This window comes from Notechis scutatus, chromosome 14 (assembly GCF_049901735.1).
Source record: "Notechis scutatus isolate UNSWTSFEM ecotype Mainland chromosome 14, rNotScu1.2, whole genome shotgun sequence".
In the NCBI taxonomy this organism is placed as follows: Eukaryota; Metazoa; Chordata; class Lepidosauria; order Squamata; family Elapidae; genus Notechis; species Notechis scutatus.
In genome coordinates, this window is record NC_142022.1 from 9154339 (window position 1) to 9178236 (window position 23898).

Sequence of the window (23898 nt, forward strand, 5' to 3'; positions counted from 1 at the left end):
ATGAGAAGGAACGGAGGATGACTTGTTTGTGCAAAATCGATGCCCCCTCCTCCTCCTCCTCCTCCCCCCTTGGGCGTGCAAAGCCCGGGATATGTGTGCGCGCTTCCCTGCTGTAAAAAGCACCATCCTTTTTTTTAAAAAAAAGAGGAAAAAAAAATCAGAATAAATTTAGAGAGGCGTTGGCTTTCCGGATGGGAAGTGGGTCAGGGCAAACGGCCCTTTTTTTCCCTATTTAGGAAATGGGGCAGCCGTCCAGGCCTTGCCCAGAGAAAGGGGGGAGCGGTTTGGAGATGCCGCTCAGTTTCCTGCCTGGTTTTTAAGAGGGGCCTCTCTCTGTGTGTGTGTGTATGTGTGTGTGTTTTTGTGTTATTTGCCCTTTTTTTTTTCCATCCTTGCAGCAGCTACTGTGCCCTCCTGGAGGGGGGAAAAAAAACAACCACGCTTTCTGTATTATTAACTGCCAACTCAAAACTAAACTGTCTGTCTGGGGCCGCAGATAAAACCTTAGGATGCACCTCAATTCTTTATTTTTTCTCTCTTTTTAATTAGGTGAAGGGTGTGCTTTTTTTTCCTTTTTGTGTGTGTGTAGAATGGCAGATTCAACCCATTTTGTCTTTTTGTGTGTGTGTATGTGTCCTTTCCCAGGGTGTTTGGGAGGATTAAGAAATTGTAAACTTAAAAAACTTGTGTTTTTTGTTTTTTGTTTTAACTTTCCTAAAAAGTGGATTCGCTGGAGCAGAAGGGGGCTTTGGGTGCGGTTGATAATCTATAGGTAGTCCTTGATATACGACTCTTCATTTAGAGGCTGTTCGAAGTGAGGACAGGCCCTGAAAAAAATAAAATGACTTGTGAACAGTCCTCGCGCTTACGACCATTTGCAGCATCCCGGCTGGGGAACCTGATCCAAATCGGAGTGTTTGTTGGCACCTGCCCCATATTTATAAAAGTTGGGAGCCCGAATATACGACCTTCTGAAAAGTAAACTCAATGGCGGGGAAGCCAGCTTTGCTTAACGACCGCACGATTCACTTAATGGCCATGTGATTCACTTAATGGCCATGTGATTCGCTGGACTGCAGCAATTTGCTGAACGCCCCAGCAGAAGAAAGAAAGAAAAAGAAAAAGGTGGTGACATCGGGGCCTTGATTTGCTTAATAACCTCGGCCAGCCATGGAAATTCTGGCAGTGGTCATAAGTGGAGGACTACCTGGGATCGTTCTCTGAGAAAAACCGAGCGTGTTTTGTTTGCTTGGGGGTGTGGAAGAGTTCTTGTTTTTCTAGACCTTCGACTTCCTTGTCTGTCAGTTTTTATCACATTATTTATGCCCTCCGTCCCGAGTTTGTCCCTTGCCCGCTTCCTTATCGGCACTTATATATATATATATAAAGGCAAATATTATAAATACTTGGCTTGAGTTCAGGTTTTGGCTGATAATGGCCGTTGGGGGAAAGTCATGTTGGGAAACGGGGACTTCCTCCTTTGTTATGAAACCCAAAAATAAAAAACTGAACCAGGTTAGATTCCTCGATGATGGTTAAGTGAGGACCCAGCATAAGCCTCGGATACTGACCTCTGCTCATTTAGGGACTGAAATTACCACGTCACTGGAAAAAGTGACTTGGGGATTGCTTTTTCACACTTAACGACCACTGTGGCATCCCGTGGTCGTCACGTGATCAAAATTCAGGTGACTCGGATTTAATGACGGTTGCTGCGTCCCGGAAGCTTGCGCTTTGGCGGCCTTTTTGGACAAGCCACGTCCACGACGGCCAGAAAGGTCGTAAAACGAGGCAAAGCTCTGGCTTAAAGGTCTCACTGAGCCGCCAATGTGTTTGGGCTCAATTCTGGTCGTATGTCGAGCAATATCTATAATCTTGGGGGGTTTGGGGAGTTTGGGGGGGAAAGGCAGGATTTGGGGCGGTTGGGAGGTGGAAGACAGCTGTTGTCCTTCCCTGCTGAATTTGTGTCGTTCATAACCTTGCCTCTGAAATGACCTAGCCAGAAATGATGGCTTGTTTTTAAAACCGTGGTTTGCAAGCCACTCTGGCTTGCAAGCCACACGGGGCTGAGTTCACGCCTTTAAATGCAAGCTAAACAAGCTGCCTTCAGGATGAATAAAATCCTCTCTGCCTTTTCTCTCTCTCTCTCTCCATCCCCAACACGCCCCCTCCAGAAAAAAGGCTCTGTGACTTCTCCTTTTGTCCTCCCCTTGCTGGCACAGAGGCCCTTCTGTTCTCCCTTGTGCCGGTCCTTTTAAGGCCCCCTCAAAAAAAAAAGGCCTTGCGGTGGTTCTGTGCAGGAGCCGCTTTCCAAACCGACAGACAGTTTCTTCTTCCTCCTCCTCTTCTTCCTCTTCTTCTCCCTCTTCCTCTTCTCCCTCTTCTTCCTCCTCCTCTTCCTCTTCTTCCTCTTCTCCTTCTCCTCCTCCTTTTCCTCCTCCCTCCTCCTCCTCCTCCTTCTTCTTCCTCTTCTTCTTCCTCTTCTTCTTCCTCCTCCTCTTCTTCTTCCTCTTCTTCCTCTTCCTTCTGCTCCTTCTCCCTCTTCTTCCTCCTCTTCTTCTTCTTCCTCTTCTTCCTCTTCTCCTCCTCCTTCTCCTCCTTTTCCTCCTCCCCTCCTCCCTCCTCCTCCTTCTTCTTCCTCTTCTTCTTCCTCTTCTTCTTCCTCCTCCTCTTCTTCTTCCTCTTCTTCCTCTTCCTTCTGCTCCTTCTCCCTCTTCTTCCTCCTCTTCTTCTTCTTCCTCTTCTTCCTCTTCTCCTCCTCCTTCTCCTCCTTTTCCTCCTCCCCTCCTCCCTCCTCCTTCCTCTTCTTCCTCTTCTTCCTCTTCCTCCTCCTCTTCTTATTCCTCTTCTACTTCCTCCTCCTCTTCTTCTTCGTCTTCTTCTCCTCCTCCTCCTTTTCCTCCTCCCCTCCTCCTTCCTCTTCTTCCTTCCTTCTTCTTTCCTTTCGCCTCCTCTTCTTCCTCCATCTCTCCTAAATCCCCCTCCCCCTCCCCTTTTCATTGTGATGGGGCTGTTGGGAAGCAGTTTCTGGTTGGGGAGGGGAGTGGGGAAGAGGAAGATTTATTAACCAGGCTGGCCTTTCTCTTTAAAAAAAAAAAAAGAGGGGAGACAGGGAGTCTGGCCTTAGAAGCCATCGGTCAATCTCTTTCCACCCTCCTCCTCCTCCCTCCCCCCACCCCCGGTTCTGGCGCCCCCACTTCTCAACTTGTCCTTTCAGACTAGATGGGAGCAGGCCAGAGGTAAACAAGCCAAGCCTGGTCCCCAGGAGGTGCTTAAAGGGGGGGAGTGTGGGGGGTTCTGGTTTGTTGGGGTAAAAAAAAAATCCAGCCAGGCCACTGGGCAACGCTGAGCAAGGGGTCCCTTTTGCTCTGGGTTCAAATTCTGGGAAGCGGAAGACCAAATGTCTTAAAGCACGCTAGCGGGTGGGGGGAATCCTGGGAGTCGAAACTTTTTAAACTATGCTGGCTGGGGAATTTGGGAGGTAAAAGTCCAAATGCCTTAAAGCATGTTGGTTAGAGGATTCTGGGAGTTGAAGTCCAAATGCCTTAAAGCAGGGGTGTCCAACCTTGGCAACTTTAAGACTTGTGGACTTCAACTCCCAGAATTCCTCAGCCAGCAAAGCTGGCTGAGGAATTCTGGGAGTTGAAGTCCACAAGTCTTAAAGTTGCCAAGGTTGACACCCTGCCTTAAAGCATGCTGGTTAAAGGATTCTGGGAGTTGAAGTCCCCTCCCGCCCCCTCCTTAAAGCTTGCTGGCTGGGGATTCTGGGAGTTAGAAGTCCACATTCTTAAACCATGCTGGCTAGGGAATTCTGGGAGTCGAAACTTTTTAAACTATGCTGGCTGGGGAATTTGGGAGTTAAAAGTCCAAATGCCTTAAAGCATGCTGGTTAGAGGATTCTGGGAGTTGAAGTCTCGCCCCCACCCCTCTTAAAGCTTGCTGCCTGGGGGATTCTGGGAGTGGAAGTCCACCAGTCTTAAAACTTGTGAATTTTTGGACATCCCGCCTGGCTTGCGGGTTTGGGCAAAGTTTTTTTTTTTTTTAAGTGACCTAGTTTCCCATGCTGGCTGCCCACCGCAATCTGCCTGGGTGGGTGGGAGAGCAGAGACATGGCCGGACTGAGGAGACCCCCCCGCCTCGTAGCCTGTCTCCCGGCTTGCAGATTATATTCCCCCCCACGTAGCCCCCATCGGACAGCCTGCAGCTGGGCCTGGACCTTTGCATAACATCTGGCTGCCTCCCCCAGGAGGCAGCTTTGGATGTGGACACCGGCTGGGTTGCACGTTCATTTGGGGGGGTTGTTGGAAAGAGACCTCCAGCTGCCCTTTTGCAGCTCCTGGGCTTGTGTGGACTTGCGGTAGCGTCAGTGCTGCAAAACCAGCCGTGGGATCTCGAGATAAAAACCTCCTCGCTGATAAAAACTCTGCTTAAAAGAGGCCGAAAGGCAAAAAAAAAAAAAAAAAACAGATCCCGTTTTGGAATTTGGGGCCGTGTCTTTTGGGAGGAAACTTTGCTGTGCGAGAGTCTGTAGTTAGAGGACAAACAACTGGGGGTGGGGGATTCTGTCCTGCTGAGTTTGGGCTTCTCCATGAGCAGGTTTCTAGTCCTCATGGGGGCATTCGAGTTGGCTGCCTTGGGGGAATCCTGGGAGTTGTAGTCTAGATTCCTTGAAAGGAGGGCTAAGGTTAAGAACGCAGCTGGAATACGGTGTCCCGTTTTTGGGGTGACCCCATTCCAAAAAGGAGGTTGAGACTTTTGGGGGGGAAGGTCAAAGAAGAGCAAGTGGGAGGATTATAAAGGCCTGGAGACTAAAACATACGAAGAACTGTCAACATTAAGATTACAGTCACAGAGTTGGAAGGGACCCCCAAAGGTCCTCTAGTCCAGCCCCCCCGTTCTCCCCCGACGGTTTCAGGCAAGTGGATGATTCGATTCGATCGGGATCATAAATACGACGAAACTGGCCCCGGAGTGCAAGTGGAGGCTCTCGCCCCCGAAAGCTGCCGGGTGGCGCATGATGTTGGCCCAGCTGCGCGCATCGCCCGCTAGCAGCCTGGCACGGAAGCCTGGCGGGGACCTGGTCAGAGCTTCGGACATCTCCCGATCTCCCGACGAAGCTGCTTGTCCACCCCAGCAATGTCAGGCTGTGCAGGGTTGTTGTTTTTTTGTTTCATTTTTATTAAATTTTTATAAATTAATTTATTAATAATTTTTTTTATTATTATTTTTTTTCAAATTTAAGGGACATGGACGGTGGCTCGGCTTCTTTGCGGGACTCGGGCATGCCTCACAGAGTTGGGAGGGACCTCGGGAGGTCTTCTAGTCCAGCCCCCACCCCTTGCTCAGGCAGGAGACCATTTCAGACCAAGGACTCTTCTGCATAACCTCCCCTGGGCGATGGACCCCCAATTCTCGTTCCACTGGTTAATTGTCCTCTCCTTACTCCCAGGTTGCCTCTCTCTCCTTGGTTAGTTTGTCCTCCGTCGCTTCTCTTCCTCCTTTCTGGTGTTTTGGAGGACGGCTGACCCCTCCCGCTTCTTCTTTGGGCCAGCCCCCCAAATATTTGGAACCCTGCTGTCACGTTTCCCCCCGGACCTTTCCATTAAACTAGGCACCCCCAATTCTTGCAAAACCCGTCCTTGGCATGTTTGGATCCCCCTCCAGTCTGTTAAACGTGCCGGCTGCCCCTTCCTGCGGACTTGGCTCTGGGGCAGAGCTGGCCCTGTTCCCACGCCTTCTTCCCGGCTGTCTCTCTCTCTCTCTCTCTCTCTCTCTCTCTCTCTCTCTCTCTCTCTCACACACACACACACACACACGCTCTCACATTCCTCTGCCCCCTCCTGCAGTCCTGGTGGCTGGTTTTCTTTGTCTGCTTCCAAGGAGTCTCCTCGGGGATGGCGGCACTGGGATGGAGGGGGAGAGACGGGCAGTCTTCTTCCAAGCCTCTGTTGCCCGAAGCAATTTTGCAAACTGGGTGGGTGGGTGGGAGTGGAGTTTCCCAAGGCTTCTTGCTGGATTCCCAGAGCTCTGGATGCCAGGAGCTGCCTTTCTTTCTTTCTTTCTTTCTTTCTTTCTTTCTTTCTTTCTTTCTTTCTTTCTTTCTTTCTTTCTTTCTTTCTTTCTTTCTTTCTTCTTTCTTTCTTTCTTCCCTTCCCTTCCCTTCCCTTCCCTTCCCTTCCCTTCCCTTCCCTTCCCTTCCCCTTCCCTTCCCTTCCTTTCCTTTTCCTTTTTCCTTTTTCCTTTTTCCTCTTTTCCTTTCCTTTTCCTTTTCTTTCCTTTTTTCCTTTTTCCTTTCCTTTCCTTCCTTTCCTTTCCTTTCCTTTTTCCTTTTTCCTTTTTCCTTTTTTCCTTTCCTCTTTTTCTTTCCTTTCCTTTCCTTTCCTTATTCCTTTCCTTTCCTTTCCTTTCCTTTCCTTTTTTGAACCTCTTCCTTTTTTCCTTTTTCCTTTCCTTTCCTTTCCTTTTTCCTTTCCTTTTTCCTTTCCTTTCCTTTCCTTTCCTTTCCTTTCCTTTCCTTTCCTTTCTTTCCTTTTTCTCCTTTCCTGGAGGTTTTGAAGAAGAGATTGGGCAGACTTTCTTTCCTTCTTCCTTTCCTTCCTTTCCTTTCCTTCCTTTCCTTTCCTTCCTTTCCTTCCTTTTCCTTCCATCACTGGAGGTTTTGAAGAAGAGATTGGGCAGACCTCTGACCCTTCCTTCCTTCCTTCCTTCCTTCCTTCCAGCTGGCCAAGGTGGCGCTTCCTTCCAATCTGCCCCCCCCGGGGGGGGGGTCAAGGGTGAAGCAGATCAGAGGCTGAGACCTCTCCAAGCTCAGCCCAGGACGGATGTGCTAAAACCATGCGAAGATTGCTCGGGATTAAGCTGGGCAGCAGATGGTGGCCCCGACAATGCCCTCAGCTCTGGGGAGGGAAGGAAAGGGAGGAAGGAAGGAAGGAAGGAGGGAGGAGGAAGGAAGGGAGGAAGGAAGGAAGGAAGGAAGGAGGAGGGAGGAAGGAAGGGAAGGAAGGAAGGGAGGAAGGAAGGAAGGAAGGGGAGAAGAGAAGGATGGATAAGAGAAAGGGAGAAGGAGATGAACGGATGGAAGGAAGGAAGGGGAGTGGAAGGGAAGGGAGCACAAACAGGAGATGGAAGGAAGGAAAGGGGAGGAAGAAGAGAAGGAAGGTAGATTGGAGGAGGAAGGAAGATAAGAGAAGAAGGGAGGGGGAGCAGATGGATGGATGGAAGAGGGAAGGAAGGACCAGAAAAGGAAAGGAGGAGATGGATGGATGGAAGGAGGAAGGGGGAGTGGAAGGGAAGGGAGCACAAACAGGAGATGGAAGGAAGGAGGCCAGGAAAACTGGGGCAAAACTCACCGAACAACTATCTCACTTAGCAACAGAACTTTTTGGGGCTCGGGGTGGACGTAAGTGGAGGACTCCCTGAAGAAGCCCTGCGCATAAGGCCGGAGGGAGAGGAACAGCCCGAGGCCCAGAGGTGGCCCCAGGGCCGCTCTAAGGGCCCCCGGAAGAGGGAATGGGGAGGGGGGCTGTTAACGCATGATCCGCTCTCTTCCCGCCCCCAGGCCGAAGCTGAGGTCGCGTCCTTGAACCGCCGCATCCAGCTGGTGGAAGAGGAGCTGGACCGGGCTCAGGAGCGCCTGGCCACGGCCTTGCAGAAGCTGGAGGAAGCCGAGAAGGCCGCCGATGAGAGCGAGAGGTGGGTGAAGGTGGGCAGGTGGGCCTTGCTTGGTAAGGGGGGGGGAGGCTTCTGAGCGGCTTCGTCCTTGACTTCAAGACCGTCATAGAGCTGGGTCGTAAGTCGGGAGGGTCAAGTTATCACCTGACTGCCCCATCCCTCCCTCCCTTTCCTTCCCTTCCTCCCTTCGCCTGTCTATTCCTTCATTCCTTCCTTTCCTCCTCCTCCTGCCCCTCCCTTTTTCCTTCGTTCCTTCCTTTCTCCCTTTACCTGTCCTTCCTTCCTTTCCTCTTTTCTTCTTTTCTTCCTTCTGTCCCTTCCTCCTTTCCCTCCCTCCTTCCTTTCTTCCCCTGTCTATTCCTTCTTTCCTTCCCTTCCTTTCTCCCTTCGCCTGTCTATTCCTTTCTTCCTTCCTTTCCTCCTTTCTCCTTTCACCCGTCTGTTCCTTCCTTCCTTCCTTTCTTCCTTCTGTCCCATCCTCTTTCCTTTCTCCCCCGTCTATTCCTTCACTCCTTCCTTCCTTCCCTCTTTCCTTCCCTCCTTTCTCTCCCTTCACCCGTCTATTCTTTCCTTTCCTCCTTTCTTCCTTCTGTCCCTTCCTCCTTCTTTTCTCCCCCCGTCTATTCCTTCATTCATTCCTTCCTTTCTTCCTTCTCCTGTCCCTCCCTCTTTTCCTTCCCTCCTTTCTCTCCCTTCACCCGTCTCTTCTTTCCTTTCCTCCTTTCTTCCTTCTGTCCCTTCCTCCTTCCTTTCTCCCCGTCTATTCCTCCTTCCCTCCTTTCTTCCTTCCCTGTCCCTCCCTCCCTTCTTTTCTCCTCCCTCCCTCCTTCCTTCCTTCCTTCCTTCCTTCCTTCCTTCCTTCCTTCCTTCCTTCCTTATTCTCCTGTCTGTTCCATCCTCCCTCCCGCCCTCCTTCATTCATCCCATCCATCCATCCCGACAGGGGCATGAAAGTCATTGAGAACCGAGCCCTGAAGGACGAGGAGAAGATGGAGCTGCAGGAGATCCAGCTGAAGGAGGCCAAGCACATCGCCGAGGAGGCCGACCGGAAGTATGAGGAGGTGGGTGGCAGCCCCCCCAGCCCTCCCCCAGATCACCTGGGATGTTTGAGAAGGGGGGTTGGGCGTACATTGAAATATTCAGGTCGAGAGAATTTTGGCCCCCGTTTCTCAGTGGATACGGAGATCTTCTTCTTCCGTGCCGCCTTCCTTTCAGCCTCACGAGGACTAGAGTCTTTAGGTTTTAAGGCCCTCTTTGGCGTTGGGCGGTAGAGGCTGGCCCAAAGTCCCCCAGCCGGCTTTCGTGCTTAAGGCGGGACTAGAACTCGCCGTCTTCCCGGTTTCTAGCCCGCCTCCTCAACACCCCCTCCCCCAAACCAAACCCCACCCCCCCTTCTTTCCCCTCCTTAACCCCCCCCCCCTCTCTGCCCCGCCTTCCTCTTCCTCCTCCCAGGTTGCTCGTAAACTGGTCATCATCGAAGGAGACCTGGAACGGACCGAGGAAAGAGCTGAGCTGGCCGAATCGTGAGTGTCCGTCCTCTGGGCCGCCGCTCCTTTCCCCTGCCCCGCATATGTCGCTAACACCAGTTGCTTGACTCTGCCCCCATCCACCCCCAAAATCCCTGGTTAGACGAGGCTGGAAGCCGTGAGCCGGTGGTGGAAGGGGAGCGAATTGGACGTCGCTCTTTCCTGGCCCCTCTCGGCCTTTTCTCGGAAGGCCGAGAGGGGGACTGACCCGCCGGACGCAGCCTCTTCATAAGCCTACCACCCCCGGTGCCTTGGTCATCCCGACAGGGCGGGCCTCTCATCCCACACCCCACACCCCACGCACTCTTCAAGCAGGGGGTCTCCTACCTTGGCAACGTTTAAGACTTGTGGACTTCAACTTCCTCAGCCAGGAAAGCAGGGATGATGGGTCCACCAGCAGTGGGTGGATAGGAAGGGGCAAGAGGAAGAGATGGGAGGGAAGGAGGGAAGGAAGGAAGGGACAGAAGAAAGAGATGGATGGATGGATGGATGGATGGATAGAAGGAAGGCAGGAAGGGAGGAGGAAGAGATGGAAGGAAGGAAGGAAAGAAGGGACGAGGAAGGAAAGGAAAGAAGGAAGGGGCAGGAGGAAGAGATGGAAGGAATGGACAGAAGAAAAAGAGATGGATGGATGGATGGATGGATAGAAGGAAGGCAGGAGGAGGAGATGGATGGAAGGAAGGAAGGAAGGAAGGAAGGAAGAAGGAAGGAAGGAAGGAAGGAAGGAAGGAAGGAAGGAAGAAGGAGGGAGGGAGGAGGGAGGAAGGAAGGAAAGAAGGCAGGGGCAGGAAGGAAGAGATGGATGGATGGATGGAAGAGATGGAAGGAGAGAGATGGAAGGAAGGGACAGAAGAAAAGATGGATGGATGGATGGATAGAAGGAAGGCAGGAAGGGAGGATGAAGGAGATGGAAGGAAAGAAGGAAGGAAAGAAAGAAGGGGCAAGAGGAAGAGATGGATGGATGGATGGATGGATAGAAGGAAGGCAGGAAGGGAGGATGAAGAGATGGAAGGAAGGAAGGAAGGAAGGAAAGGGACAAGAGGAAGGGAAGGAAGGAAGGAAGGAAGGGGCAGGAGAAAGAGATGGATAAGAAGGAAGGAGGTTTGGAGACCCCCTTCCTGCCCAGGACCTCCGGTTGCATGTCTGAATCGGCGGGGACGATGGGTGCACCAACACGGGCTGCGTTGAATCACCTTCCACACAAGCAACCCTGGAGTTGCGGCTTTCGTATTCACCCCGTTGAGCTTCCTGGCCTCGTGTAATGCGTCCCTTCCCCACCCCTTACACCCCCCCCACCCCGTGGCATGCACCCCCACCCTCCACTCCCCACCCCACCCCAGTGAAAACCCTCTCCCTCCCGCCATGCATGTGTTGTGACCAATTTTTATTTTTCCTTTTCCCCCCTCCCCCGTTTCTTCCTCGTCCGTCGGTCCCTTTTATGGCCGCTTTGCCTCTTTTTTCCGTTGTGTTGCCGTTGCCGCCGTTCCTTTCCGGCCCCTTCTTGCCCCCTCGAACCCGTGTGGCCATCCCTAAACCAGCCGTTTGCGAGAAATGAATGAGCAGAACCGCCTGATGGACCAAAACTTCAAATTCCTTTCTCAGGCTGAAGAAAAGGTACTAATCTTGCTCGCTCGCTCGCCTTCCTCGTGCGCCGAAGCTCCTAAATTCTTCTCCTTTTTCTCCTCTGTGCATGACTCTCCTTCTCTCCTGAGTGCCTTTCGATGCTTGACGACCTTGCCGTCTCCAATCCCCCCCCTTTTTCCCCCTCCTTCCTTCCTTTTTCTAAAAAAAAAAGAAAGAAACAAAACATTTTTGCTTTCTTGCAAACAGACAGCCGCTGTGGCTGCTGGTTTTAACCAGGAAAGCTCCCACCCAGATTCTGACATGACTTGGGGCAGCTTGGTGGCCACCCTTGCAGCTTGTAAAGCTGTGCACCTTGGTCTTTCTGGTACCAGTGGCCCCCATTTAGAATAGAAATAGAAATAGAATAGGGAATGGAATGGAGTGGAATGAGGAAGAATGGAATGGAAGAGAAGAGAATAGGGAAGAGAAGAGTACGGGGAATGGAATGGAATAGGGGAGGGAGTAGAGTGGAATAAGGAGGAATGGAATGGAAGAGAAGAGAGAAGAGAAGAGAATAGGGAATAAAATAGAATAGGGAATAGAATAGAATAAAATGAGGAATGGAATGGAAGAGAATAGAAAATAGAATAGAACAGAAAATAGAATAGAATAGAAGTAGGAAGAATGGAATAGAAGAGAAGAGAATATAGAATAGAATAGAGAATAAAATAGAATAGGGAATAGAATAGAATAAAATGAGGAATGGAATGGAAGAGAATAGAAAATAGAATAGAACAGAAAATAGAATAGAAGTAGGAAGAATGGAATGGAATGGAAGAGAAGAGAAGAGAAGAGAAGAGAATAGAGAATAAAATAGAATAGGGAATAGAATAGAATAAAATGAGGAATGGAATGGAAGATAATAGAAAATAGAATAGAACAGAAAATAGAATAGAAGTAGGAAGAATGGAATGGAATAGAAGAGAAGAGAATATAGAATAGAATAGAATAGGGAATAGACTCGAATAAAAATAGCAGAAGGTTTTCACATTTGATAGGCTGGGCGAAATTACCACCAGGTGCCCAAGTCCCAGAGAGGATGCCTTCAAAATCCCTAGGCCACATCCCCAGCTCAAAAGATTCACTTCTCTTTCTGTCTCCTGTCCATCCTTCCCTCCCTGTCCCTTTCTTTCTTTTTTTCTCCTTCCACCTCTCTCCTCTCTGTCTTTTTCGCCTTCCCCAACACACGCAGTAAATGTTCAGAATTGGAAGAAGAGCTGAAGAACGTTACCAACAACCTCAAATCGCTTGAGGCCCAGGCGGAGAAGGTAGGGCGGTCCTCCCCCACTCAAAATTAAAAAAAAAACAACATCTTGATGATGATGATGATTAGAAATAAAATCACAAAATCCCTCTGTGGCCTTTTGAGGGGTTGGTTTTTTTGGGTCTACCGAGAAAACAACCATGAGGTCGGTTGGTTGATTGTGTCACCTCTATTTTGGCTGTCATAATACTAACTCTCCATAGCTATTTTATAGTTTATTTATTTATTATCCGTCATCTATTCATCTATAGCTATCATCTATCTAACCATCTATCCCTCCCTCCCTCCTCTCACTCTTAACTATCTTTTTCTTCCTTCCTTTCTCTCTCCCTCCCTCTTATCTGTATCTATTCATCCATCTCTATCCCTCACTCCTCTCAACTATCTTCTTTCCTCTCTCCCTCGTATCTATATCCATCCATATCTATCATCTATCTATCTATCTATCTATCTATCATCTATCTATCTATCTATCTATCATTCATCTATCTATCTATCTATCTATCTATCTATCTATCTATCTATCTATCTATCTATCTATCTATTTATCTATCTATCAATCAATCTATCTATCTATCTATCTATTCATCCATCTCACTCTTAACTATCTTTTTCTTCCTTCCTCTCTCCTTCCCTCCCTTCCTCGTATCTATTTCCATCCACCCACCTATCTCTATCCCTCCCTCCTCTCTTAACTATCTTTTCCTTCCTTCCTTCCTTCCTTTCTCCCTTCCTTGCATCCGTATCCCTTCATATCTATCTATCTTTATCGTCTGTCTATCTGTCTATTTCTTACCACGGGGTAACTCTGGACGGCTTATAGTATTAAGAAGATAAAACTATATAAATAAAATTCATAAGCATCTTGTCTTTTTTTTGCTCCTTTTGAAGTACTTTAAGGACAGTGTTTATAGGAGTCACAGGGAGTCCTGTAGTTACGAGCCCAATTGATGTGGCTAAAGTTGCACCCAATTTTCACAGCCTTTTTTCTTTTGCTGCGGTTGTTAAATGAAACACTTGGTCATTAAAGGGATCTGACTGGCTTCCCTCATTGGGGGCTGAGAGAGCAGCTGAAATTTCCATGTTTCTATCTGAAAGGCATAGACTTAAAAACCCCCACATTAGCTAGGTCAGTCTCTCTGCGGTACGACGACCAGGGACCACATTTTGAGAGATAATATTGCAGCCTGTTGCAGTCTTGAACGAGTCTTTTTTTTCTCCTCCAGTATTCTCAAAAAGAGGACAAATATGAAGAGGAGATCAAGATTTTGACTGACAAACTCAAAGAGGTAAGTGAGGAACGAGGCTGGCTGAGAACCCACCTAGAAATAAGGAGAAACTTTCTGACAGTGCGGACCATTAACCAGTGGAACGGCTTGCCACTAGAAGTTGTGGCTGCTCCATCAGTGGAGACGTTTAAGAAAAGACTGAACAGCCATTTATGTCCAGATTAAAATCTCCTCCTCGAACAGGGGGTTGGACTAGAAGACCCCCCAGGGTCCCTTCCAACTCTGTGTCGGAGACAGAATCTTAGTATTGAATGTGAAAAGCACAGAGGTGAGTTTGGAGGTGAAGCCCAGACACAACCCGCCTGCTATAATCAGCTAAATTTGGAACTAAAAAGCCCATGTTAAGTTTAGCGTGTTGGTTATACATAATTCCATTTTTTTTCTTCAGCCTCCCATTTCCCAGCTGGGTATTTTGGGGAGGTTGAACTGTTTGGATCCCTTAAAACCTCTTTTCAGGGACATTGTCTGATTCCTATTCTCCTGCCTTCCACAGGCAGAAACCCGGGCCGAGTTTGCCGAGAGATCAGTAGCCAAACTGGAGAAAACCATCGATGACTTGGAAGGTAAGGTTTCACACAAGAAGCAATTCTGACATGCTATCTGTGGAGACTCTCCTTCATCCAGGTCATGGTTTCCCCCAAGGTGCTTTTTCAAGAGGCAACTGGACTTCGTTTTTCCTTGAAGAGGTTTCGCTTCTCGTCCCAAGAAGCTTCCTTCTGTTCTGGATGAAGGGTGGAGGAGGGAAGGATTTGTGCTTCTTTGCAGTCATCTGGTCGTTAGGACTCCCGCTGAGAGCCATTGAGGTTATTTGGAGACCACCAATCAAACCTCCCAAGTGGCCTCAATTGCTCTCAGCAAGAGTGCTAAGGACCAAATCACTGCAAGGAATAGCCATCCTTCCACCGTTCAGTCAGAACCGAAGAAGCTTCTTGGATGAGAAGCGAAACCTCTTCAAAGAAAAACAAAACAATCCTTTTTTGGGGGGGGGAAAAAACCACCTTTGGGACAAGGGGATTTCGTGAAAACCAAATGTTACCACCAGAATTTAGAACCAAGGTGAGGAGCGGATGGTTCCCCAGATATTTTCAAGCCTCAACTCTTAATATCTATCGCCGGGGTGCCTTTAAGCTGCCGGAAACGGTTAATATCGCAACATCTGGAGAACAGCAGCCTTCCCATGTCTGATCCAGACAATGCACGACACCACAGGCCAAAGGATATGTGAGAGCTCTCTGGTTGGATGCAGATGTTATAATATGGAGGACACTCAAACCTTCAGCCAGCTGTTTACAGCTAAGCAAGATTCCCATTGTCTTCTTTCACCAGATTTATTGCAAAAGGACATAGGCTTAGCTTCCTGCAGCCTCTGGATATTTTTTAATTTAATTACACATTTGATCTCTTTCTTTCTCTCAGGAATTTCGTGTCGACCCCGTTGCATTAGGGAGATAACTACAATGTGTTTCCCCGAAAATATAATTTTGTAATATAAGCTCTACCCCCTAAAATAAGACCCAGTTAAGATCAGACAGGCACATTTAGTACTTTTCAATTTTATTGTACACATGTTGTGCATGGACAACAAACGTTGGATTGATTTGTATTCCCCGCCCCCTAAAAAATATGACCTAACCGGAAAATAAGCGCTAATGCATCTTTTGGAGCAAAAATGAATATAAGACCTGGGTCTTATTTTTGGGGGGAATCCGGTCATTTTTTTTTCTCATGAAGGAAGAATATGCAAATCTACCACCCACCCCCACTGCTCCCGGTCATATTTTGCAAATTGCAAGACTCCGGGTGAAACGGTTGGGTTCGGGGCTCCTCATTCCACACGTCCGTTTTTATATGTTAGAAGTTGTAAACAGCTCGTCTCTTGAGCCCGAAAATGGTTTTCTCCAGCCATTCTGGGCCCACAACAGAGATCAGCATTGTTTTCCCCCTTCGAAATTCAAAACGAAGTGGGGAAGAGAGAAACCTTGGGGGGGGGAAAAGCAAAAGGGAAAAAAAAAACAACCTATCTGCTGTGTGTTTTCCAGCACAAAATAACTGAGCGAGGGCAACAGCTTTGGTTTTAAATTCTTTTTTGTTTGTTTGTTTTCTTTCTGGACATAAGTGAGACCTGGATTCCTCTTTAATTTTCATGGAGATAAAGTAGATTTTAAAAAAAAAACAACAACCCAAACTTTTCATCACAGCCTTAGCTTTTTGAACAAATCCACAAAGTTTTTTTCTTCTCTTCTCCAAATCCTCGAAAGCGGCGGTAGGTTTTCCTTGCCGTTTCTTGAACCGTTGGATCACGGTTACCTTTCTAGCGTCGTCTCGAGAAAAACCAACCTGGTTTGATTCCGACCCTCCTGGTGCTTCCCTTTCCCAGCTGTTCTCTCTCCTGATGATCTTCCTCCAATTTGTTTTTAGATGAACTCTATGCTCAGAAATTGAAATACAAAGCCATAAGCGAGGAGCTGGACCATGCTCTCAATGATATGACTTCCATGTAAATATCGACTTTTGCCCTGCGCTGGAGGGCTTTGTGCGTTGGCCTTGTGTTGGGCATGCTGTGTGTGTGTGTGTGTTGGGGTGTGGGAAGTGGAGAAGGGGCCCCAGGGTTTTGGGGGTCAAGCGATGCTCGGAGTGACCTCTGCTTTCTAACTTGCTGCCCCGTGCATGATTCCCGGGCCCGTCGAAAGGGTCACCCCTTCTATTTGGGGGCGCATGGCTGTCCTTGAACCCCCCAAAATCTCAGCTTTTGGGGGGAGAGAGATTAACCTCTTAACGATAAAAGCCCACGCACCTGTGGGTCTCTCGCCAACACTGTTTGAAGCTTGGGTTGCTGCCCACCGGCCACCACGGAGGGCGTGCCGAGAGAATTGGGACTCCCACCCACCGTCCGATCCAATTAGGACGTCGTTCTACGACCCGTCTTACGACGTGCATGTCAAAGGTGATCTGCAACGTTTGTGTGTGCGGGGCAACACTTTTGGCAACCCCCAGCAGCTACGGGGGTGAACGGCGGTCGTAAGTCGAGGGGAGTCCCCTTGATCCGGTGGGGCGCGGTCGCCGTGTTGAAGTTGCGATGCTGTGTTCGGTTGTGGCTCGCTCGAGTCTAACCCACCCATGGCGTCAGGCTGGAAACGGTGCGAGAATCTTTGTGGTTCCCACTGAATGTTGTCGGCATGGTTGTGTTGAGTTCGGCTCCTTGGACCCTTTGCTTCTGTTTTAACTGCACCCGTCCGTTGTTGCAGCACAAGGGTTGTGTCCCTTTTCTCTCTGCTCGCCTTGTCCCTTGCTTGCTGCCCCAATACACACACACACACACCTTTCCCCCAAAGCTAAACCTTCGTTCTCTCTCTCTTTCTCTCTCTTGCAAACAGATAAAACTGGTGATTCCAAAGCTCCACTTAATCGCTCGGCCTGCAGCTTTCGAAGCCTGCCTTTTATAAAAAAAATGTTCACCCGGATCCCTTTCCTTTCCCTTCCCTTTTTCTTTCCTTTCCTTTCCTTCCCTTTTTCTTTCCTTCCTTTCCTTTCCTTTCCTTTCCTTTCCTTTCCTTTCCTTTCCTTTTCTTTCTTTCCCATCCACCTATTTGTCTACTCATCTATCTTCCTTCCCTTCTGTCTACCTATTTATCTGTCTATCCATCTATCTATATTCCTCCCTCCCTCTCATCTTCCTCCTCCCTCCCTCCCTCCCTTCCTTCCTTCCTTCCTTCCTTCCTCCTCCTCCTCCCTCCTCCCTCCTCCCTCCCTCCCTCCCTCCCTCCCTCCCTCCCTTCCTTCCTTCCTTCCTTCCTTCCTTCCTTCCTTCCTTCCTTCCTTCCTTCCTTCCTATTTATCTAGCCATTTTCCTTCCATTTAGCCATCTTCCTCCCTCCCTCCCTTCTTTCCACCTATTTTATCTATCTAGCCACCTGTCTTCCCCCCTCCCTCCCTCGTCCTGCCTCTCCCCCCCCTCCCCAAATCTCACCTGCCCCCTCATTCTGGAGGGTGAGGAGGCTCATCTATTGCACAAGCACCCTCCGTCCAGCAGGGGACGGCTGTCCGGTCTTGCACACCTGTCCGAAACACAACCACACCTTTGTGATCTGTGGACTTTTCTTGGGTGGGTGGGGGGGGGCTGTTTCTCTTCTGCAGGGAGCCCCCTCCCCCCTCCCTCCGCTCACTAGCTTTTAGCTGGAAGAGGCGAGCGACACCGGATTGGGGCACGGCTCGGAAGCATTGTGGCTGTGTAGTGCCTGGGACACAACATGGTTTCCCCCCGTTGTATCACTTGTCACTGGAAAATAAGCAAAATGCACTCAAGTTGGCTTGTGTATAGTTTGTTTCTTGGGACCCCTTAATTTCCTGGTTGGATGGGGACAGCTGCTCTGGATTGACAGGGAGTCTTCGATTTACGACTGTTCAAAGTTAACGATACAGCCATGTACAACCCGTTGTTGGAGTTACAATGGCTGCACACCCGGTCTCCCATGACCGTAATTTGGGAGTGTTTCCCCCCCTACTTGTTTCCGGCATTTTATTTCTGGCTTTTGGTATCCCAACGTCCCTTAGGAAAAAATGCTTTTGCTTCACGACTGAAACAACGACAGTCGTAACTTTGAATCCACGGACACAATGCCTTCATTTGCTCACAGCCATAACTACGGGCTCAATTCCCATTGTCATTGAAGGACTATCTGTACCGTTTGAGTTTGGTGACATTCCGCCCCCCCTTCCCCAACCTCTCCAAAATTCCCCCCAAAACAAATCCATTTTATGCCCAAATTTTTAAAAGAGGGGGAGGGAATCGATTCAAATGTTTTTGACCCAACGGAGAGTCTCAATTCCCTCTCGCCGCTCCAAAAGCTGCCACAGTTTGCTTGACGGTTGTATATTTGCTACGGATGCTAACCCAAGAATAAAAACCACCATTGGTGTTTAAAAACCCCAAAAGGGAAACCTTCACACGCCGGCGTTAACGCTAATAAACATTTCACCGTGTTTGGGGAGGAGGCTCCGCTAACACTCAAAAAAGCAAAGTTTGGTCTGAAAAATTGGATTTTTTTTTAATACGTAGAGAAGTATCTCAACATCAGGGCCATCCACCTTTGGGGGATTGGGGGGACCTGTAAGATGGGGACCCCAACATAAAAGGCCCAATTTTGGGGTCCCATTCAGTGATACAGGTAGTTCTCGCAAGGGACAACCCCGCAAGGGAGGCCCAAAATATCCGTTGCTAAGCCAGACGCTTGCTAAATGAATTTTGCTCCGTTTTAAGACCTTTCTCTGGCCACCGTTGCTAAGCAAATCACTCTCGTCGTTCACGGTTGTTGAGTGGCTCTGGCTTCCCCGTTGTCAGAAGATCGCAAACGAGGATCGCGTAGCCCCAGGATTAGGGGTGGGGTGCAAATATTTTTACTACCGGTTCGGTGAGCGTGGCTAGGTGGGTGTGGCGGGGGGCATGGCCATGTGACTGGGTGGGCGTGGCTTTGTGTGTGTGTGCTACACACACACACACAAACACCCCACTCTGTTTTTTGGCCTCTTGGGCTTCAGTAAGACAGTGAGAGGGATCCAGGCACAGCTGATTGTCAGAACAGCTGATCGTTGGGAGGAAAAAAAAAGAAATACTGGTTCATCCCAACTGGTAGCTGTTTTTTATCCCACCACTGCCCAGGATATACAGCAACTTCCCAAACTTTCCCCCGGTTAAAACCTCTTTTTCATTCTATTTATTTGCAACCCGCTTACTATTTTTACAAATAACTCAAGGCAGCGAACAAACCAAACCTCCTTCTACCCACAACAACAACCCTGTGGAGGTGGGTTGGGGTGAGAGGGAGGGACCAGCCCGTAAGTCATCCAGCTGGCTTCTTGTCTAAGGTGGGACCAGAACTCCCCGCTTCCCGGTGATTGGCCCAAAGAACCCAGTTGGCTTTCATGGTACAAGGCGGGTGGGGTGATTGGCCCAAAGCTTCCAGTTGGACTTTCATGGCTAAAAGAACTCGCCCCTGGGTGATTGGCTTAAAGTCACAGTTGGCTTTCATGGCTAAGGCGGACTAGAACTCCCCGTCTCCTGGTGATTGGCCCAAAGTCACCCAGCTGGCTTTCATAGCTAAGGCGGGACTAGAACTCACCATGTCCCACTTTCTATCCTGGTGCTATATAACCAGTAGAGAAAACTGCCTCTTATCAGAAACTCGTACCAAACTTCAAGGACCGGGTCATGCCACCCTTCTTCCAGCACCGCCATAACTTCCCATGGTCACTGAACGAATTCTTTGCAATATTAGCATGCCTTGGTCGGGAGGGGCTTCTCTCTGGGGCTACTAACTTTCCCTTTTCTTTGTGTTTTTTCCCCCCTCCTCTTCTCTTCTCATTCTCTTCCCTTCCTCTCCCCCCCCCCCTAATCTCGCCTTCTTCCTACCCCCCCTGCCTCCCCCAGAGCGTCTCTCCAGCCAGCTTGAGAAAAACCGTCTGCTGGCTAACGAACTGAAGTTAACTCTGCATGATCTGTGCGATTGACACCCCCCGCCCCCCCAAAAAAACCCCCACAACCAATTGGTCCACCCTTTTAATTTTAATTTTATTTTGGGGAGCCCAGTTCCTGGGGTGGCTGCAGGCTAAAAGGGTTTTGTGAAGGCAAAGCAACCCGTTTTCTCCCAAGTGAAGGCCATTAAAATGCTTTTCAGCCGACAACCCTCGGACGTTTCCACTCTTAATCGTCCCCGTTTTCTAAGCTTCACAAGTACGCTAATCACCCAGTCCGTTGCCTGTCGTAGACCGAATGCCAGGAAACTTAAGAGCTCGTGTGTTTGAGAAATGTTTGTATTTTATTTTATTTTCCCCCCGGGGCGCAAAGAGCGATGCTAATTCAGGCCTTTTCGTCCCCGTCCCCTTATATGGCTGCCTTCCTGTTCCCCACTTGATAAAAAAAATAATAATAATCTCTGCGGCGTGTTTCGTTTTGTCCGTGGATGGATCGAATCGTCTGCACTTTTCCTAAATGCTTCCTGTGTTTCAATAAAGAAAAAGAAAAAATCACTGGCCCGCTTGTGACACACGCCTGAGGTCTCCTTATTTCTTCGACCGCAAAGTCATTTTTAAACCCGATGTCCGACAGACAGGAAAAACACACACACACAAAACACACCCTTTGGTAGGTATCTCAATTCCCCTGGCATCGGTTCAGCTGGCGGGCAAGGATGATCCGTGGCTACGAGAGTTCCATCCGGCTGGTGTTGCGGAAGTTGGAAACAGCCAGAAGCATCGCGTTTGTGTAGGAAGCATGCTTTATTTTTATTTATTTTTGTTTTGGCACTGGAAAGATATATATATGTATATATATATATATATAATTTATATTTATATTTTATTTGCTTTAATAAAAAGGCTGTTTTCCAATTCTGGCTGTTCGTTGTTTGGCCTGGAACGGAGTTTGAATGGTGTTTTTCCTCTTCCTTTGCTGCTACGGAGTTTGAAATCCCAGGGAATATTTATCCCCCTCCCCACAAAAAAAATCCTAGCAATTTCTGCTTTGCACACGGCGGCAAGCTTTTGGCTTTGGTCACGGGATGTGTGTGTGTGTGGGGGGGAGACTTTGACCCAGAAATGGAAGATCTGAGTTCTAATCCTCGTCGGCCGAAACTTTTTGGGTTAGAATATTCCAGGCTGTTCACGCTTTCTCAGCTGAGCTGCTTTGCAGGATCCGGCGTCCCTGCTCAAAATAAGAATTTGAAATGAACAAGCCCACGATCTGCCTGATGTTGGGCGTTCTTGTGGGGGTGTACGAACCTCGGTTTGTTTCCCCAGTGATGGGTTTTGCACTGACGGTTTTGGTTTATGATTTACGAGGAGGAGCAGCTTTTCAAATGGATCCTTCGCCCCTGCATGATATCCTGAACTCCGGATTCTCTACTGCATTTTTTTTTTTAAAAAAAAAATATTATTTTGCAAGGCTCACCACTCCCTTTTGCTCAGGCCTTCCAAAATAAATCCTGTGCATCTCTTCCATGCAAGACAAGAAAACGTGCAAGCCCAAAGCATCACAAGCTAAAACGTTGTGATTTTTGTCACCGAAGCCACGTGTGTGTGCTTGTGTGGCCTCCCAGCCCAGAAATTGTTCAGTTGTGGTTCCAGATTTGGGATTCTGGAGTAAATCTTGAAGCCAATAACGGAAACTTTAACATCGGCAAGAAAAATTAAAACGAGGGGGTCCTTGACACTCTCCAAGCTCAATGCTTTTCTTGCAGACGTTTCACAACCCAATTAGGTAACATCGTCAATGCTGGTAGTGTGGATGTTACCTAGTTTGGGTTACGAAACGCCTGCAAGAAAACAACCGAGATCAGAGAGCATCCAAGACTCTTCACTTCTACCCCAGGCTATAAAATATTCTCCTTTATGGGTAAAGATGGAAGTGTTCCAAGTTTTGGACGAACCGTTTTCTTAAGCCTTGGTTCAGCCCGCTGCAGAAATTGGCGGAGGAAGGTTACACGAGTGGCATTTTGTGTTTGTTTTTTCTTTTGTCCGGCGCCATACCGCACAAAACTGCTTTATCTTTGGCCTGCGGGCACAGCTGCAACCGACAACCTCACGGGGTTATAAATGAACGAGAGAACCGTCCCGGTGAGAGCTGGGTAGGGGGAGGGGATGCAGAAGCACAACCCATGCCAAATCGAAGCTTTGCGTGACAGCACGGCAATGCCGGGGACGCCGCTATTTTTTTGGGGGGGGACACACAACCAATCTCGGAGCACCATTAACATGTTCTGCCCTTCCTTCCAGATAAGCTGAAGTGCACCAAAGAGGAGCATCTCTGCACGCAACGGATGTTGGACCAGACCTTGCTGGATCTGAACGACATGTAAAAGACCCTCGGCGGCCAACCGCAGCCCCTCCCACCCCTTTCTCTCTACCACACGGCCCCTCCTGAGCAGCAGCAAACTCTCTGCTGAGTTTATCTCTGTTCTTTTTTCCCCCCTTTTTTTCTTTCAGGAGAGGGGAAGAAAATTACCAGAAAATTGATCTCTAAACCCTCTGAGGGGGAAAGAGAAAAAAAAATTATTATAAATTACATTCCTGAAGTTTGGGGCCGACTTAGTTTAAAAACAAAAACACCTCTGCCGTGTTTTTATTTATTCTTTTCTTCCTTGCCCACCAGACATTCCCAAATTTTCAGCGAAGGAAGGAAGGAAGGAAGGAAAATTAGATAGCCCCCCCCAAAAAAAAAAAAAAGAATTTGAAGGGAGCGACCGACGAAATGCACCCTTTTAAGGCATGAAATTATTATATGTGGCCGACGTGTGTTTCGGGTTAACAGCCCTCCCTTGCCGAGCACGTGTCGCAAAGGCTTCTCCGCCCCCCCCAAGTGCACAAACGTCGAAAGCATGCAGCTTTTAAATCGATGTGCTGTTTGGTTTCGCCTCTCCATCGGACGGGGCCCGATGCGACGGCTCGATCGAAGAATCCGAAATCCCATCGTTTTGCCAAAACCACCAGCAAAGCTTTTGCGGCATCCGCTTAATGGAGAAAGATTTGCATCCGCCAGGAAAAAACAGCCCTTTTTTTTTTTCCTCTTTGTCTCTCCCCTTTTCCCATTTTTGGGGGGAATATTTAAATTCGGCTTTTTTTTTCTTTTCTTTTTTTAAGGAAAAAGTTGGGCTGAGGCGTGCTTTCTCTGCTGCTGTTTTAATCCCGTGTTTTTATAACCTTTTTTTTTTCCCAGCTAGGGGAAAAAAGAACTGTGTTTAAAAGAAAAAGAAAAAAAAATCATAATCGGGGTCCGTGTGTGGGTTGGTTCTTTTTTAAAAAAGTTTCCTTTTCTTTAAACCCATGTAAATTGTTCTTCAGCTCCTTTGCTCTTTTCTGCACTTAATTCTGACACTTTGGGGAAAACATTATATCCGAATAATCCACGTTTTCTTCCCACATAGGTTTAAGTTTCTGGGTGCTTGGTGTTGGGTGAGGAGGGGGGCTTGTAACTTTTTGAATATGACGGGTTTCTCCCCCCCCTCCTGTCCTGTTTCTAGCCAGGAGCTGATAGTTTATGGGGGACACCTCTCTACTCTCGAAATTTGATCCCCTAAAGGTTGTGTTATTTTTTCTTTCCTTTTCAATCTCTGTATAGGCCTTTGGGGTGTCATAGGAAGAATACTGTATACGCTGCCATGGCTTTGAAGAGCCACTGTGTGTATTTGGGGTTGGGGGGGGGGTGGGGGGGAAAAGGGAGGAATGAGGAAATTATATCAAGTGTTTTGATACTAAAAAAAAAATAGCTTCGGTCTTTTATTGTCTCTTTTTTTTTTTGAATAATAAACAGAAATATTCCCTCTGCTCCTTTGTGATTTCTTTTTCTAGGACTTTCACTGGAGGGGTGGGGAGTGTTCAGAATTGTTAGTCCTTGACTTATGACCACAGCTGATCCCAAAATGTCTAGAGACATATTTTGTTAAGTGAGTCTTTCCCTGTTTTGAGACCTAGTTGTTAAGTCAATCGCCGCAGTTGTTGAAAGAGGAAGACAGCTGTGAAGCGAAGGCGGCCTTCC

General features: G+C 48.5%; 1 protein-coding gene across 12 annotated transcripts in view; it reads left to right on the forward strand.

Moving 5' to 3' along the window:
- TPM3 (tropomyosin 3) overlaps window positions 1–23688 on the forward strand; it is a 36927-nt gene extending 13239 nt beyond the window's left edge. For 2 of the 12 annotated variants that reach the window (XM_087943119.1, XM_087943125.1), the window contains 7 exons: window positions 7559–7692; window positions 8615–8732; window positions 9124–9194; window positions 10736–10811; window positions 13311–13373; window positions 13867–13936; window positions 22140–23688. In XM_087943119.1, coding sequence (XP_087799245.1) covers window positions 7559–7692; window positions 8615–8732; window positions 9124–9194; window positions 10736–10811; window positions 13311–13373; window positions 13867–13936; window positions 22140–22222 — 615 coding nt within the window. In that variant the 3' untranslated portion in view covers window positions 22223–23688. Of the gene's footprint in view, window positions 1–7558; window positions 7693–8614; window positions 8733–9123; window positions 9195–10735; window positions 10812–12012; window positions 12089–13310; window positions 13374–13866; window positions 13937–15791; window positions 15875–16747; window positions 16878–19797; window positions 20409–22139 lie in introns of those variants that run through there. The other 10 variants (XM_087943118.1, XM_087943123.1, XM_087943120.1 and 7 more) reach the window with 8 other exon arrangements.
- Window positions 23689–23898: the final 210 nt, after the last annotated feature.